Source organism: Erithacus rubecula, assembly GCF_903797595.1.
Source record: "Erithacus rubecula genome assembly, chromosome: 3".
Lineage (NCBI taxonomy): Eukaryota > Metazoa > Chordata > Aves > Passeriformes > Muscicapidae > Erithacus > Erithacus rubecula.
The window spans coordinates 33,041,413-33,058,289 of NC_136689.1; the positions used below are offsets into that span (position 1 = coordinate 33,041,413).

The 16,877-nt window shown below is 39.2% G+C and overlaps 1 protein-coding gene and 1 long non-coding RNA gene across 2 annotated transcripts; one reads left to right on the forward strand and one right to left on the reverse strand.

Moving 5' to 3' along the window:
- Positions 1-562: 562 nt before the first annotated feature.
- Positions 563-10,317, reverse strand: LOC306799942. The gene is made up of 3 exons (XR_013773717.1): positions 8,724-10,317; positions 3,175-3,341; positions 563-861 (listed from the first exon to the last, which is right to left on the reverse strand). It is a non-coding gene; the product is annotated as an uncharacterized lncRNA (long non-coding RNA).
- A 2,232-nt stretch (positions 10,318-12,549) lies between these two features.
- Positions 12,550-16,463, forward strand: NDUFA4 (NDUFA4 mitochondrial complex associated). The gene is made up of 4 exons (XM_079301107.1): positions 12,550-12,724; positions 13,347-13,435; positions 13,753-13,813; positions 16,225-16,463. Exons 1-4 carry the CDS (start codon positions 12,680-12,682, stop codon positions 16,279-16,281), a joined length of 252 nt encoding a protein of 83 aa, XP_079157233.1. The 5' UTR covers positions 12,550-12,679; the 3' UTR covers positions 16,282-16,463.
- The last annotated feature ends 414 nt before the right edge of the window (positions 16,464-16,877 follow it).

Sequence of the window (16,877 nt, forward strand, 5' to 3'; positions counted from 1 at the left end):
CATCCAGTAGCTTACATGCCCATCAGATTTAATTCCTTGGGCTGTCCTTGGAGAGGGGAATTGGAGGCACAAGAAGTAAAGATCATGGGTTGAGATAAGAAAAATTTACTGGAAACAACAATGAGACAAGAAAATTAATAGTAACAGTAACAATATTAATAAAAACGTGTGTTACGAGATAGATGAGTGGTTCACATGGAAAACGTTCACCCTGGAGCCCAAGCTGACCACACCAAACTCCCCCAACCTGGAAGTGAGACTCTTCCCAAGTCTCTGGAAAACGATATGAGGTGTTACAGAATAACCTTCAGGTCCTTGCCATACCTCCTCCTGGCTGCTTCAAAAACTAACCCAGGCCTGGCCAAAATGCTGTCATGCAAACCTGAGGTTTTAGATTCCTTGTTTGTTTAAATGTTCTTCCCTTTTGTCAGTAGTACTGGTCCACCACAGCCAGTTACACCTTCCCAGCAGGTCTTAGGAGCCTTTGCAGACTCCCCAAGGGTGTTTGCCAGCTGGTAGCCACTGTGCAAACCTGAAAGTTTCATGGGACCCCAAGCCTAGCTATCCATAAATGCCATGACAGATTATTCTGCCAATACAACCTTTTTCTTCCCCACTGTTGGAGGAAGAAATTACATGCAAAACAAGTAAAGAATGTAATTCCATTCTTTTTTAATAATCAAGACTTACTCCCTCTTAACAAGATATGAAAAATGTGAACATAAGCCATGATTCCCACTGATTTCAGTGGGCTCTGGCTCAGGCTTTTAATGACGCTGACTGATACACTTTTTCCAGATGTAGTCTTTCATCCATCAAACCATTCTGTTGTTCTGAGGAAATCTGGGATGTAAAGAACATCTGCCACAATGAACATAAAAAGCACAGACCTGCTGTTACTAATGGGAAGTATTCTAAGGGCTTGGATTAAAAAAAAAAGTTAATTAATTTTACAAGAATAATTACTTTGAATGTGAGTGCCAATGGCCCTTCTCACATAAAGCTTTTCCAATAGAATTTTGTTTTGGTCTTGCAGAGGACAAAAAATGCTTCACTTGTTCTGACAAAAATCATTGTGAATTGCCATAAAATAAATTTTACTGAAGGGGTTTCTATAGCTTCCTTTTAAATTGTATTTATTTATTATCTTAAGCAAAGAAGCTGATTGGTTTGGATTTGTGTAATAAATTATAGTGAAATAATAAAATCTCTAAGCAATCAAGAAAGGAAATAACTGCTTTTAATGTACTCTGTTAAAATGTAATTGTGACATTTAGGAATCAATTTGCTGCTTTTTCTAATATTCATTATATCTCATTAGCACAATGTTTCACAAACACTGAAGATGTCTTTTACTATAACATTTTATAGCATCTAATCTGGTTCTGCCAAATAGTGTAGGTTTTTTTCTTGAAAATTGTATTTTAAGAATTTGAGCTGATTTAAGATCAAATTTATTGCAAAAGAAAAGACATTTAGTTATGCTAGAGTTCCCCTTCATCTAGACATATATACAGTTTCCTTTGTCTTTTAAAAAGGAAAAGCCATCGCCAAGACATGTCTTTGTTAAGGTTCCCTGCTGGCGGCATATGGCAAAGTTACTGGCACCTTGCCTGGAAAACACAGCAAGAACTGATAGATCTGATCTCATTCTGGGGCTGGGGAGAAAATAGATTGCAGTGAAGGCCACTCTTACGGCCTGCGACCATCAGTTGCTTGGCAAGAAGCACAAGTTCCTGAAAACAGATCTGGGAAGGTGAAAGAGAAAGAGATTTTACCCTGATAAGTGATGGCAGAGCCCCCCAAACAGTCCATGCTACAGCAGGACCTTCAGAAGTCTGTATGTAATTCTGTTTTGTATGGTACTGTGAAACAAAACTCTCAAGGTGTAAATGTTTAAAAAATAATAGCATATTATTAAGAAATTATTAAGAAATAATAGCATAAAAGTGTTTTAGAAATAATACTCTAATAATAATAGAAACAATTTTATTTTAAATAATAATATTTTTACAAGTTGGTATCAAGTTTTTCTTGAGAACTGTGACAAAATCTTGCAGCTGTAGAACTTCTGAAAAAAAAACAGGTTTTATTCCATACTGTCATATTGCTTGAACCAGGAATTAAGAGTGATGATCCATTTAATGTAAAAACTAGACTTATTTTTTCTTATTTGAAATTAGCTTGGCAGTTTTGAAGGGGTTGGGAGTGAGGGGAATCTACTATAATTGTGATAGTTTATAAAGCAGAAATCCTGAAGAGACTTGAACATCTCCCGTCCCAAACTTGGACAAGACTAGCAATAAGATTCTACTCCATTCTTCTGTGAAGATATTTGTATGCTAGATATCATCCTATAGCAAAGATCATTTTTATGCTTATATAGATTTAGTAACTGTGACAATTACAGGAAATGGAATTGATTTGCAGATTGCTTTAATTATTTCTCACACTTGAGAAATGCTGTAAAAATTAAAATTGAAAGGTTGTTTTCAATTACACTGGCATGATTAATACTTTTTTAAAATGAGAATGTCCAGCTACAAAGATGTCTTCTTTGTCCCTTTGATGGCAGGGTGCAGTTTCATATCAAGTTCCATTCTCACAACACAACCTCATCACCCCCTCCCATACACTTATACCAAGTTTTGCAATTATCAAACCACATACTGAGCCAGTTTCAGATCTGACAGACACCTGCCCTACCAAGAAGCCCTGTGGTTCTCACACCAAGTCATCCAGTGCAAGCCAGGGGCAGGGACACAGGGTCAGGAATGTGAGGGAGAGGGAAGCAGCCATGAGTGCCCAGCTTGAGAGCAGTGTCAGATCAGGTGTGACACAGCTGCTGGTGGCTCCATGGGCACACCAGTCAGCCTGGAGTGAGACAACGTGACCCCATCGCCACCTTCCATTCACCTCTCCTGCATGTTTTCTGCAGTTACATCCTTTACACTTGTAAATAGCCCTGACCTGGAACTGGTCCAGATAAAACCTTTTTGTTCATCTCTTTTGCACAACCTTATGTGAACTGGTACTGAAACATGAGTGTCGAAGGCCAAAGGATGGATAAAACCATCTCCAAGTAGCACTTTCAGCTTACTGTGAATTCAAACAACTATGCTACTTTGGCCTAAGCCAAAACATCCTTCACTGTTCCATGTAATAAAAGCATACCTGTCTGTGTTCTCACTATTATTTATTTCTATTGTGTGACTCAAGGTGGCTCTGAAGAAAAATGATTTATGGAATCCACGGAGCACAGTCTTTTCTGTTGCTCCTCAAATGACTCTTCTTTCTCTTCCAGATTCTGCAGTCATGAAACTGTGTATCAGCAAATCAACCTAAAAAAAATACAACAGTGAAAATCATTCTACCTCCCCTTCCAAATCAAATAGGACAGCAGAGAGGTAGAGAAGGGAGCAAAAATTCCTACCATACTGATTTGTTTATTTAAAAATGCAGTGTGGATTACTTCTTTTAAGACTCAGCACTGGAATGTTCTGATTTTAAAATCACAAGTTATTTCAATTTTTTAAAAAATCAATATTTTGTTTTGCCCAACAAATGAATATACTGAATTCAAGTTGGATTAGACAGATTGTTCTTGTAAGGACTTATTTATCTCCAGACTGGCCTCTTGAAGGATTTTTCTTTTTTTAATTAGTAATGATTCTGCTGGGAAGAGGTTGTGCAAACATATCCCTGTATTTTTGACAATGTTATTACCTTTCATAGCTCCAGCAGTTTAAATTATGCTTGCAAAAGATACCAGTTTTAAAGTTTATTCATTTCATCTGCATCTGTTCAGCATTCCACACAGAAAAGACAAGAGTATTGGGTGCTTGAATACTTTAGGAGTACTGCATGTGTTTGTTAAGACAGATCTTTCACATAAGTGCTACTGTTCTGCTTGTGTCTCTGTAAATAGGATGGCAGCCTGAAAAAGGTGTTTCTTTAGGACAAGTCCCAAAGTGGAAAAACAGATGGGCAAGGACAGCATCAATGGAGTAACATCTCAAAGTATACAAACTTGTAAGTTTGTCAGACAAATAGGTTAGTGAGACAGGAGTCAACTGTTTTGGACCAAGTATGTTCTGAAACCAACAAAAAAACAAACAAAACATTCTGTTGTCTTATTCCGATTTCTTGTTTAATGTAAGGAGAAAACAGCATTTCATAGGGAAAAAAAAAAAAGAGAGAGAGAGAGAAAGAATGCTATAAAGATCCTTTTTAATTAAATATTCTAACTCTTATGTTCAGCCAATTCTCAAAAATTTTGGTGTCTTGTACATATAAGAAGAAATATCAAGACATGCTGTAGTTTTTCCCTTCACATAATTTTCATTTCAGTCAGGAGTCTGCTATTCAAATAAAATAAATTCCTGCTCAGAAGTCTGATTACAGTTATATATTTCATGCAATCACACAATGTGAATCTTACAGATATGCTGTATACATTATTCAAAGGAGAAGGATGAGCTCAGTCCCACATCAAAGCACGTTATTATCCTTTTCCCAAAAATACAATAATACAATTCCCTATATTGAAATGAAGCTGTATTTAAAGAAAGGATAGCATGGGAATACTACTTCTCGATAAGTGGTACATCACACAATTTTTAACCAAGTAGAAGTTTCAAAAAAGAGTAAGTAAAACTCAAGAATAACCAGAACAATTACTTTCATGCACTTCTTGATAAAGTTTTTGGGATTTACTAAAGAGAGATATTGGCATACTTTGTGTTCTTAAGATCAGAACATTGGGTTTTGTACTAATCTAGACAAAAGCATAGACAAAAATGTTCTTCAAAATGTGTGAATGCATAACTTTAATCTGCATCCAGGCTGAAACATGGTTTATCTCCCTTCTCCCAAAAAGAGAGTACAGCATATTAATTTATTATTTACCCAGTAAGGAGACAAGCTAGATTTCACATTCAGCTATGCTAGAAATTATCTGCACAAAGTACTAATGATTCAAACAAATAATAATCTAAGATATTGAAAAAGGACAATGGCTTAGTTCCTTTACAAGAACATGTCACCGCCCTCCCATGCCAATTTTGTTCATGTCTGAATTATATTACTTCTGGCAAAGCCACAAAAAGGTTTAAACCATTGCTAACATACCAATTGCTTATCCCCAGTTATATGCCACTGTCTGCAAAATCAGGCCACTTACAAAACTCATCAGCCCTTGCAGTGTCTGATGTCATAGCCCTCATAGGAGGAACCCCAAGACTAATGTTTTTGTACAGCACGAACCTTGTGAAAATAGCAAGAAACAGATATTATTAAATGTTCTGCACAAGAACTCCAAGTCTTCCCAGGTTCATATCAGGATGCTGCAGATATCTTGGTTTTGCTCTGAAGGGTAATGTAAGCATGAGATTCACCCAGAAACACCTTCTCAAATGCAGCTGAAGTCTATCCCTGTGCATCAGCTTTTATCTCCAGTGATTTTGGCAAAGGCAAAATGCGACATCCTGAGAAAGTGCTTTATTCTAGCTCTAGCTTAGATTGCCTCTGGGAACCACCCATATCTTTCCACTGATTTCAGAAGCAAAACTTGCTTCAAGTAAACTCCTAACTTTTGCATTTCTAAACTTCTGTGGAATGTATTACCCCCAGTGCATTGTCATTCACTGAAACACGTGCAAACCATACTCCACACCCATCCTCTTCAGATGGCTCTGTGTTACCCAGCAGTGCCAGCATCTGCAGCATGATCCAAAGACTCCTAAAGTAATCAGTAACAATTCTGTCATCTGGTATTAGCAGCTGGAATGATGTATCTCTTCTTGCTGCAATGCATAAAACATACTGGATTTCTCAACTACATGAAAAACATTCTTTTGCAATTTCTGCAATTGCAATCCTTTCTACTTCACAAATACTAACCTTCTTCTAAACACTACAGCAGAAAAGAGAGGCAGATAATGTTCATGAATAACATCCTTGTTCCAAAATAGCAGTATCTGTCCTGTTCATAAATCGCAAGAATCCCTTGTTACCCTTTCCATAAAGAAAACAAAAGCACACAGCTCTTGTTAGTGGAAGACAGATGAGACTTTTCTCCAGTCTAGGTTTGTGGAAAATAGCTTGATCAGAGTTATGTCTCATTCTGTCCTCTAAAGGCTCTATTGCTGTCATAAATGAGAACAAGTTTGGGCTTATTGAAGCTGTTATATTTAGAAACCTCATTCTTTCTACAAATTGTGGTTCCATTAAAGTACCAGATTTCTCCATGGCATTAAAAAATACAGAAAAATAAATTAGAATACAAAATCTATTTATACTTTTCTAACTGCATAATCCTTTGTTGGCACAGCTTTTGCAGATAGTGCCATAGCAATAAGACTATACTTTATAAGCATGCACAGTTTTCATGTTTCTTTGTTATTACTGTATTGTTCTCTTTAATATTTGGAATGTACAGTGAATGTGAGATCTCATGTATCATTCCTGTTGCACAGTCAATTGTATTTTTTATCTGTGTGTGTATATTTCTGCATTCCAGAAGCTGCCTGTAAGCATTTTGCTCTGTTCCCAGATTGTCTGCTTGACTCATTCCTGTGGCAGCTGCAGCAGTTTCTCCTAAGCAGCAATATGTCCTGGAAAAGGCTGTTAAGACCAAACTCTTATTTTCTGGCAAAGGAGAACAGTTTTAATCAAAGAGCAAACCTTGATCAAATTTTTTTAAGTCACTAGCCAATAGCTGATGAAATATGATCGTTTTTATTAGTGTGACTATAACTGTCATGCCAGTCATGGAAATCCATGACTTGTCTCAGTTGGTATAGATTTCCAGAATGAAAAAAAAAAAAAAATCTGCTGAGATTTGAGTACATTTTGCTAAAATCATGTGCAAGCAAAAGATTAACCAGAGGCTAGTTAAAATTCTGAACATCAGAGCAGAGGTCTCATAAGAACTACCTATTCTTCCTTAGCAAATGTAAAAGAAATGACACAGAATGGTTTTGAACTATTATTCAAGTATGTAGTTGAAAGATCAAAAAAGCCTTGAGACAATTACAGGCATTGGAAACAGAAGCACCTTTAATTTGTCTCCAGTAAGTTGTTGCTGAATAGTTGAAGCAGCATGTTGTTAAAACCAGTTTCAGGTACCAGTGCTGCTCATATTTTTAGTGAAGATTTTGAATTTCTATAGATCCATTAAACTTATCTTTTATTTATGGAGTTCAGATAGTTTTTAAAATCAAACACCAGAGCAGCTTACAGGGAAATACCATCTATGGATGCAATTCCATGAAAGAGATTATGTGTAAAAGGGCACTGGATCAGTGTATTTTTTGGGGGCATTATTCCAGTAACTTCTTGTGGTCTTCTGGTCAGATTCAAGCCATCCAATTGGATGAAAGCTGTGTGGGGCCTGTATTTCTGCATCCTAAATTTTGGCAAATTGAATAACCTAAAATAAACTATATTTTAAATATAAACACCAGCTGTTTTCATTTTCTATTTTGACCCTAGAAAGTAAGCAGGGGCAGGGACCTTAATTAATTTAAGTACTTGTTTCTCGGCTGTTGTGCTTTTGTCCTGTCCTTTATTGGGTACTTTTAATGGAAATATGGAGACAGGAATCATATCAATGCATATTTTTGATCAACATAAATGAGAGAAGTAGAATATTTCCATACTATACTTCTCAGTACCATGAATTTTTAATTTCTTCGTGGTTATAGCCCTTGTGCTGTTAGCTTTCAAATTTCAAGTAGTTTACTTCCTTTCACCATATTTTCTTAAATGCTAGACATATTTTTGCTGCAGCTTAAAAATAAAAATTCATTCCTAATCTTAATTTCTTTCTAATTTTTTTTTTCTCTATAAGCATAGCATTTGACTTAAATATAACATTATGAAGTTCTTAAGGCTTTTTTTTTTTTTCAGAACAATTGCAGTGTTTACACTTAATGGAAGAATTTGTCACAAGCTGTTATATTGAAATGTTAGTGCCCCTATTACAGCCATTAGACCAGGGATACAAGAACAGAATATGCAGCCACTCCATTTCACAGAGTTAGAACCAAATATAAGTCAGATGTTGGGGAAAATGCAAGCAAACTACCCCAATGAGCTTGGAAGAGGTCTGCACACATACCCTGTTCTGCTCTTTCCCCCTGCTAAGTGCACAGAAAGAAATGCAAGGATGTACAACAGAGGGAACAGACAGTAAAAGTAAAATAGAAATAGTAAAATAAAATAAAGTCACAAAAAATCCCTGTGTATTTGTTGCATATGAGCTATGCTTTACATTTTTACATATTTTTTCAAGGTTTTTAAATATATTTTGGTCTCCTGTAATTTCTTTTCTCTGCTAAGAACTGTTTTTAAAAGTCCTTGCTTTTTTTACCAAATCTGTGAGACCTACAGAAAATCCTCAGTTTATACATAGTTTGGATTAACAGAGAAATGTCCTGATGCTGTAGGACAATTCACAATTAATTCAGTTTCTTGATCAGCAACCAGTTGCAACATCAGCAAATCTACTAACCTTTCCTTCTTATTTTCCTCCAAGTAAAACATGTAACTTAAGTTTGACTATAATTTTGTCTGTTTCTTTAGGGTTTTTTTTAAATGAACTGACTTTGTCAAACCTTAAGAGTACAATTTTTCAAATAACCTGAATTTATTACGACTTCTGATTCTTGTTCTTTAAGAGATCAGACCTGATTATATTTGTGGCTAAAAATATACCTTACTTGATGCTGAACAGATTAGAAATCTGCAGATTTCTATGAATCAATTCATATTGACAGGTAGAGTTTGAGGAATTAAGACTTTAGAAACAGGAAGGCCACCAAAAACTAAAATAAAGCATCTGGAAAAGAAGAAAAGTTTCTGAAATCAAAATGCTCAAATGAGCCTAAGGACAGGAACAAGGTCCAGTAACAATCAAAGAGGGACAGTGAGAGGCAGAAGCCATGAAGTGAAGCTATACAGGAGAACAAAAGTCAAGAGGAAAAAATAAATGACAAAGCATCAGAATAACATGAGGACTTGATTTTTCAGCAGTGCTGAGCACTACTGCAAGTCTAGCTCCTATTTCCTACTGGATTGGTTCATCACAAAATCCTGCAAAAATACCTGAAGGATTTATGCATTCATATTCCATGCATTTCATTATTTAAAAAGCAGAAATCTACACAAAAAATATCTTTACTCAGATTAAAGGAAGCAATGTGTCTAACTAAAGGATCATAAATTTTATTGTCAGATGTGAACACAAAGGCACCAAACCTTAAGAGGGAATAAATGTAGCTAAGTGACAGAAAAGAGAGTGGCAAAATTATCTGCCTTTATCCAGTGTTTATTGTCTTTCTGGAAATGGGTTGATAAGTTACAGAAAAATCTTAGTCTTCAAGTATGGCACATATATTGATTGACAGCATTACTATAAATTAACCCAGGCAATTTATATAACTATAGCACAGTACAAGCACTTAAACTTGGCAGCTGAGTATGTATTTCTCAGAACCATGGATTCATCATCAAGATGACATGAAGTACTTTGAGTTTAAACTCAGAATTTTGCCTAGTGATGCAAGTGAGGAGGTGCATTTTTAGCAATACTGCATTGTATGAAATTAAAAAATATTAACTTGCAGTTTTCAAAATTAGAATGAAAAAATCTGATTTCTGATTGTTTTCAAACTTCATTTTTTTGTCTGCAAAATTCATTCCCATACACAAAATTCCAAGTGTTATAAATAATAAGGCATGTATATGAACAACAAAACAGCTGAGCTATCCAGGTCCAGGCAATAAAAGATGATGTACAAAATGACAAAAATTTATGAAGTCCATGAAATGCATGACAAATTTTGCAAATTGATCAGGTGCTATGCCTCTTAAATTCATAAAAGCACAAAACAGCAAAAACTATACATCATTGCAAAAAAGTTATACTGAGAAGCACATAAAAGTCATTCCTAAAAATATGTGCCCAAGACATAGCCTAGTGGAAATAATGTACCTCTGATGATCTTCCCTTAGTAGTGTAGAAACAGGATACTTGTGGTCTCCAGATTTTTTCACTTAGTATGTTGGCTGTGCATAAGGAAGCAGACTTTCAGTCTGAGCAGTTTTGCTGAGCAGCCCCACATGGTTTCTGGCTTTCCATCTACCCTTTGGTTGCTCCCTGGTTTTCCAGCATCTGGTAAAGCAACAGGCATCTCCTGCAATCCAGGTATATGGTGAAAAGTTCAACTACTCTACTAGAAGGTGAGCACTGGAACCTTCCAGCTTGCTCTTAGAGGTTTCACATATTTCTCTTCTGTAGAACAATAGCAGCAATAGTATTAGTATAATCAAATTGTTCTTTCCATTTAAAAAAATGGAAAAGTACTATCTTCATGACATAATGAATACTGGAACAGTTAACAGACTCCTGGAGCACACTAACTATGCTTTTTTTTTCAGTTTATCAACTCTGAAACAAATGAAGGAGACAAGCAATAGGATTGCATTGCTCCTAAGAAAACGTTGTTATAACTATTTTTTTCTTGTGCCACCCAATGACGTCAAAGGCATCTCTACAAATCACTGAACTTAGTTGTTACCCAGGTTAAACTGGATCTGGCAATCTGGAAAAAAAATGGATTTTTGAATGATATGCAAGGAATGGGGTTTTTTTCCTAGAATTTATCGTAACAGAGATAATTTGAGACAATGGTTGAAAATAAGCAGAAGCCAGCCTGTGGAACTGGGGAGTGAAATAGCAGACATCCATTTGCTTCAATACATTTATTCTCTGCCACTTTGTTATATTTTACTTCAGAATTGTACTTTGTTATATACAGCCACAGAAGCTAAGAGCATTCATGCAAAGTTCTTTTGATTCTAACCTATAAAAAGGACTATTTCTGTCTTACATTAGTAGCATGATGATATTCTCTTTACCTAATAATGAATTTTTTAATGCCTAGGGATAATTTACCTTTTGGGCTAACATTTGGGAAAGAAATCACACTTCAGAGTGGCTGGTGGTACTATCCAAAGATAGGCATTAGGTTCACAATTCTGTATATGACAGATAGTAATGGAGAAAAATTAGGACAGCATTTGGGCACAGTACCATTCAACAGTAAATAGCCATGTTGCTTATTTAAAATTATATAACAAGAAAAAAAAATTAAATTCAAGTCATATTTAAATAATCAAAGCAACCTTGGCCAAAATATAATAGAATCATAAAGTGGATCAGATTGGAGGGGACCTCAAAGGTCATTTAGATCCAACCCTTGCCAGGGGTACCTTCCACTAGACCAGGTTGCTCAAAGGCCCATCCTACCTGGCCTTGAACTCTTGCAGGGATGAGGCATCTACAACTTCTCTGGACAACCTATTCCTGTGCCTCACTACCCTACAAGTTAAGAATTTCTTCCTACCCTCTGTAACTTTAGGTCCTACCCAGGTTCTATCTCAACATGCCCCTGTAAAAAGTCTCTCTCCTGCTTTCTTGTAGGTTCCCTTCACATACTGGAAGGCTGCAAATGGGTCACCCCATAACTCTTCTCTATTCCCAGCAGCAGCTCTTGGGCATTTGAGGGCAGCACCAAGAGAGTCCTGGTGGACAACAAGCTGTCCATGAGCCAGCAGTGTGCCCGTGTGGCCACGGAGACCGTCGGCATCCCGGGGGGCATTAGGAACAGCATTGCCAGCAGGCTGAGGAAGATGATCCTGACCCTCTCCTCAGCCCTGGAGAGGGCTGCACCTGCAGTGCTGTGTCCAGCCCTGGGCTCCTCAGAACAGCACAGATAACTTCTGGAACGCACCCTGTGGAGGATTAACAAGGACAATTAGGGGAGTATCTCTCTTTAAAGGAAAGTTGGGAGAGCTGGGCCTGTGCAGCCTCGAAAGGCAATGACTGAAAGGGAACTTTATTGATATCTGTAAGGGGTGTCAAGAGGATGGAGCCAGGCTCTCCTTGGTAGTGCCAAGCAGTGGGATGTAAAGCAACGAGCAGAAACTGATGCACAGGAAGTTCCACCTGAATGCGAGGAAAAACTTAACTGTGCAGTTGACTGCACACTGGAAGATTGTTCTGAGAGGCTGGGGAGCCTCTCTCACGAGAGACATTCCAGAACCGTCGAAATGAAGTCTTGTGCCACGTGCTCTGGGATGACCCTGCCTGTGCAGAAAGGTCGGCCGAGAAGACCCCTGAGGTCCGTTCCAGGCCGGCCCGTTCTGTGAGGGGGCACAGGCGGGCGGCTCTCCGGGCCGGGCAGCCGCTTCCCCGGGGCCCTGCCCGCCCGGGCAGCCCTGGCGCAGGCGCTGCCCGCGCCGCAGCGGGCGGGGAGGGGCGGCGCTGCCCGGCTGCCCGGGGTGCCCGGGCCGGTGCCTGCCGCGGCCCGCGCTGCCCGCGCTGCCGCGGGACGGGGCCGCGCCGCCGCGGGGGCCGCGCAGGCCGGGGAGCGCGGCGGGCCGGGCGCGGGGCGGCGCGGCGGGGCGGCGGCCGGCGCGGCGCGGCGGAGGGCGAGCAGGCGAACGCCGGAGCTGCTACATCCGGGCTGCGGCGGCGGCACCTGCCGCGGCGGGGGCCTCGGTGACATTGGGGCTCGGCGACTGAAGGAGGGGGCAGCGCTGCGGAGCCCGCACGGAGCGAGATCTTCGCCTGCACTCGCCGCCACCAATCCGCCACCACCAGCCCGGCGCCATGGTGCTGGGCACTATCCTCACCCACGCGAAGAAGCACCCGGCCGTGAGTACCTGAGCCGAGTGCCCGCCTCGGCCCCGCGCCCGCCCTTGTCGCCGCCGCTCGGTGCCCCGGCCGCGCCGGTGGCCTCCTCCTCCTCCCCATCTGTCTATTGTTATTCCTGTGCATGCCCGGCCCCTGGCCCCCGGAGCTGCTCGAGCAGACACCGCCAGGTCCCTTCTTTCCCCCGGTTTCTGCGGCCTTGCTTGTGCTGCAGGGCTCGAGGTGGCCCTTCCGTTCCCCTCGCCCATCAGTTTGCCCCATGCTCATGTTTTTGGTTTGTTCTCTTGAGTACAATACGCTCTGAGAGGGTAGGGGCTGTTTTGGCAGTGAAGGGAGGATTGTCTGTCTCAGAAACGCGACGTGGCGGAATTTTTTGTTTGGTTTTGTTTTTTTCTGCAGGTAGGACTATTTTCATACCTGCCTCTTCATAGCTGCTGGTTCCTTAATGACCCAGGGATGTCCCGCAAACAGGAACTTATGCCAAGAGTTTAGAGGGCCACGCATTTGTGGCTCCAAATCTGTAGAATTGTTCATTGGTTTGCCGTAGTCAAATTCAGAGGTGCTATGCATCAATACTATTTTGCTATATCACAGGATAATACTTTTTTTGGTGTTGCTATTCCAGTTGATCCCTCTGTTTGTGATCATTGGATCTGGAGGTGTTGGCGCAGGCCTGTATCTGATGCGTTTGGCCATGTTCAACCCTGATGTCAGGTATGTATTCAGTAATCCCCACTGCCAGTCCTCTTGCTGCATATGTCACTGCCTTGGTTTTTATGTTCCTGAAGGCCTTAATGTCTTGATCCAATATCAGCTGACATTAAATGTGTGGAGGTTTCCTTGATTTGGAGATCTCTTTGTTTACCATGGTGTTTAGGGACTGCTGACAAAGGATGGTGCCTTTTACTGTGGAAACTTGCTTGGATGGCTGACTCCATGACCTAATAACCACAGTACATGTACTATTATTTTTTTTTTTTATTTTGAAGGTAGCGTTAATATCTTCTCACATCTTGTGTTTCTCTCAATAGCTGGGACAAGAAAAATAACCCAGAACCTTGGAACAAAATGTCTCCCAGTGACCAATACAAGGTAAAATGAGAAATGAGATTTTTAGAAAGCATAATATTAGAGGTATAGCCTATTGCTTTAGGGTGTTTGGTTATATGGGAAAGAAGTTGGATGTGTGATGTATTCCTTTTGTTTGTCTCTAGAGTTCTGAGCAGAGATGGCCGAGTTTGAGGTTTAAAACTTTCCTAATGATGGTTGATAATGGGGTGAAAAGAGTCTGTATGAAAGCAGTCATATTTGTTGCACTGTAAGGAAAATTGGAATTCTAAGTGAAAGGAAGAATTTACTGACTGATAATACTCAAAAATAAACTACAGAGAGAAGAACAAAACCCTAAAAGATCTGAACTACAGCTTAAGCTCTAAGCTGTTGGCCTTTACTCATGAGAAGCACTGCAGGAAAATGGCAGTGTTTAACATAACCATGAGTTCAAGTCTGCAGTTGATTATTTTAAAACAAAACAATAGAAATGCAATAGAAATACTCTTTAGCTGATACTTAGCTAAATTCATTGAACTAATAAGGAAGTGTGTAAAGATGTCTAAAACACTCGGTAGTTTACGGAAATCCTAAAATTGTAGAATCATTTATGTTGGAAAAGACTTCCAAGATTATTGAGTTCATCCTTTGACTGAACACCATGTTGTCAACTAGACCACAGCACCAAGGGCCATGTTGTCATTTCTTCCACACTTCCAGAGATAGTGACTCTACTCCCATCCAATCTGTTTCAATGTATGACAAATTCTTCCAGTGAAAAAATTCTTCCTAATGTCCAGCCTATACCTCCCTTGATGCAGCTTGAAGTTGTGTCCTCTCTGTTGGTGGTTGCTTGGGAGAAGAGGCCAACCCCTACCTGGGTACCGCCTCTTCAGGGAGGTGTAGAGAGTGACAGTTTCCCCTGAATGACAATTCCCCTGAGCTTCCTGTTCTCAAGGCTGAACAACAACCCCATCATATGACTTGCTCTCTGTACCCTTCACCAGCTTCATTGCCCTTCTCTGGACATGAATCATGTTTTAATCATGCTTTGCAGAAGTGCTGTGTTAGTAGACTGCTGTAACGAATATTTAAAGATTATTCTCAAGCTACCAAAAAACCAAACCTATGGTGTTTTCAAAGCTAGTGTCTTGTCTGGTACCATATACTACTATTCCAGTCATTGAAATAAGTAGAAAAACCCCACACTTCCAAAATAAAACAGGTTGTGGTTCCCTTAAAAGTCCAAGAAAAACATTTCATTCTTTGTTTTCATTGTCAGTTCTGGAATGTTGCTGGTTTGTAAATATCTAAACTCGGCAAATCGTGCATAGTGCACATCAGAAATTCTTGTAAAGAGTGCATGACTTGTGTAGCATTCGTCTTCTGCCTTAACATGTGAACACGGTCTCAGTGTTTGCCATATTTGGGTGAGAGTATCACTGGACACATTTTTTTCTGAATCTGCCCTATGGAAAATAAAAAGAACATATACTCTAATTTTAGGATGACTCTTCAGTAAAAAATTCTTGTTTTACAAATCTTAGCTTTTGGTGAGATTTTTTTTCTATTGTAAACTTCTCTTTGTCGTATTTTCTTAGTTTTTTTCCTAAGAAGAGAGTTGACAACCTGAGCATTACTGTAGTAATTGCTCAGAAAGCTGTAATGTGAATGTGCTGTACGCTGTTGTGTTTTCTTTAAGAAGGTATAAAAAATTGTAAAATTGGATGTAAGTAAAAATAATAAAACTAATAGTTAATGTGTTTTTCATCATTTTGTTTTTTTAAGAAGAACTCTACTATCAGATGCTTGATGTCAAGTCAGGCTGGGATGCCAAAATATGCAGTTAGTCTGTAGACTCACTGTCCCTAGTCAGTTTTTGAGTTGTTCTGGGTTGCTTGGAACGGGATCCAATAATAGCAGTATTAACTGAGCATGGAGAGGATCTGTTCTGACTTTAATTCCTCCTTGACATCCTTTGCAGTTATAGATGCAGCTACTTAAACCACAATGGGCTGTTGTGGCAGTGCCCTGAAAGTTCCTTTGTGCACTGTCTGTTCAGAGACACTGTGCTCTGTGCCACTTGGTACTTCAGTATACAGGAGATGTAGATTTTGAGCAGAATGGATAAACTCAGCAGTACTGTAAAAAGTTCCTCTGAATGGACTTCTAATTCCAGGGGTTAAGAAGAGTCACTATGGGTTTTTTCTAGTGGAAGACATGACATGACCACTGCCTCATTTTAAATGCAGGGTTTCTAATACTGGGCGTGGAATTAATATTAAAAAGTTACTACTTATCAAAAGTTTTTATTTATTTATTAGTGCCCAGATCACAGATTCAAAATCCATTTTCAGTTTCCTGACATGAATTCAATGATGCATATTTTTAGTAAATACGGAAAATACATAGTCAAGCTTCTTAATTAATATTGTTTCCTTTCTCTTTCCTAGTTTGTCTCCATTAATATGGACTACAGTAGACTCAAAAAGGATCGTCCTGACTTCTAAACACACTCATGTCCATAAGCTGCACAGAAACGTCTTCCATAAGCCATCCGCACAAGTGTCATGCTTGGTCATCCAGGAAACAATCAAATCTGCCTCACACAGCACTAGATCATGTTTGAAACTGTTTTGACGAGGCTTAATAAACGTTTAAAACTTGGCTTAATAAACGTTTAAAACTTGAAGTGTCTGCTCTTTCATTTGAGAAATGACAATATCCTCCTGTTAACCATTTCTGCTGTATGGTGTGTCAGTAAGCAGAAGTCAGTTCATGTTTCTTCAACAAGAAAGCAAAGTTGTGATGGGCTTTATGCTCAGTGTGTTGATCTCAGGAAAATAACTGTGCTCATGCAGTTATACCATACTTGAAGAAATTGAAAGCATGTATTTATATGTGTGCATATATATTTTTTTAATTGCACCTGAATTTATCTACTTGCTGCTTTAAGAAGTTTTGTTTGTAGAAAAGTCAATGCCAGTAAGTCATTATCCATCAGGGAGGAAGCAGATGTTGCCATATGTTGCTGAGGGGAAGGAAAAAAGGATTCTCACTGGGCTCTCAAAAAGATTTTGTTTCCTTTCTTTTTTGTCTTCAAGTT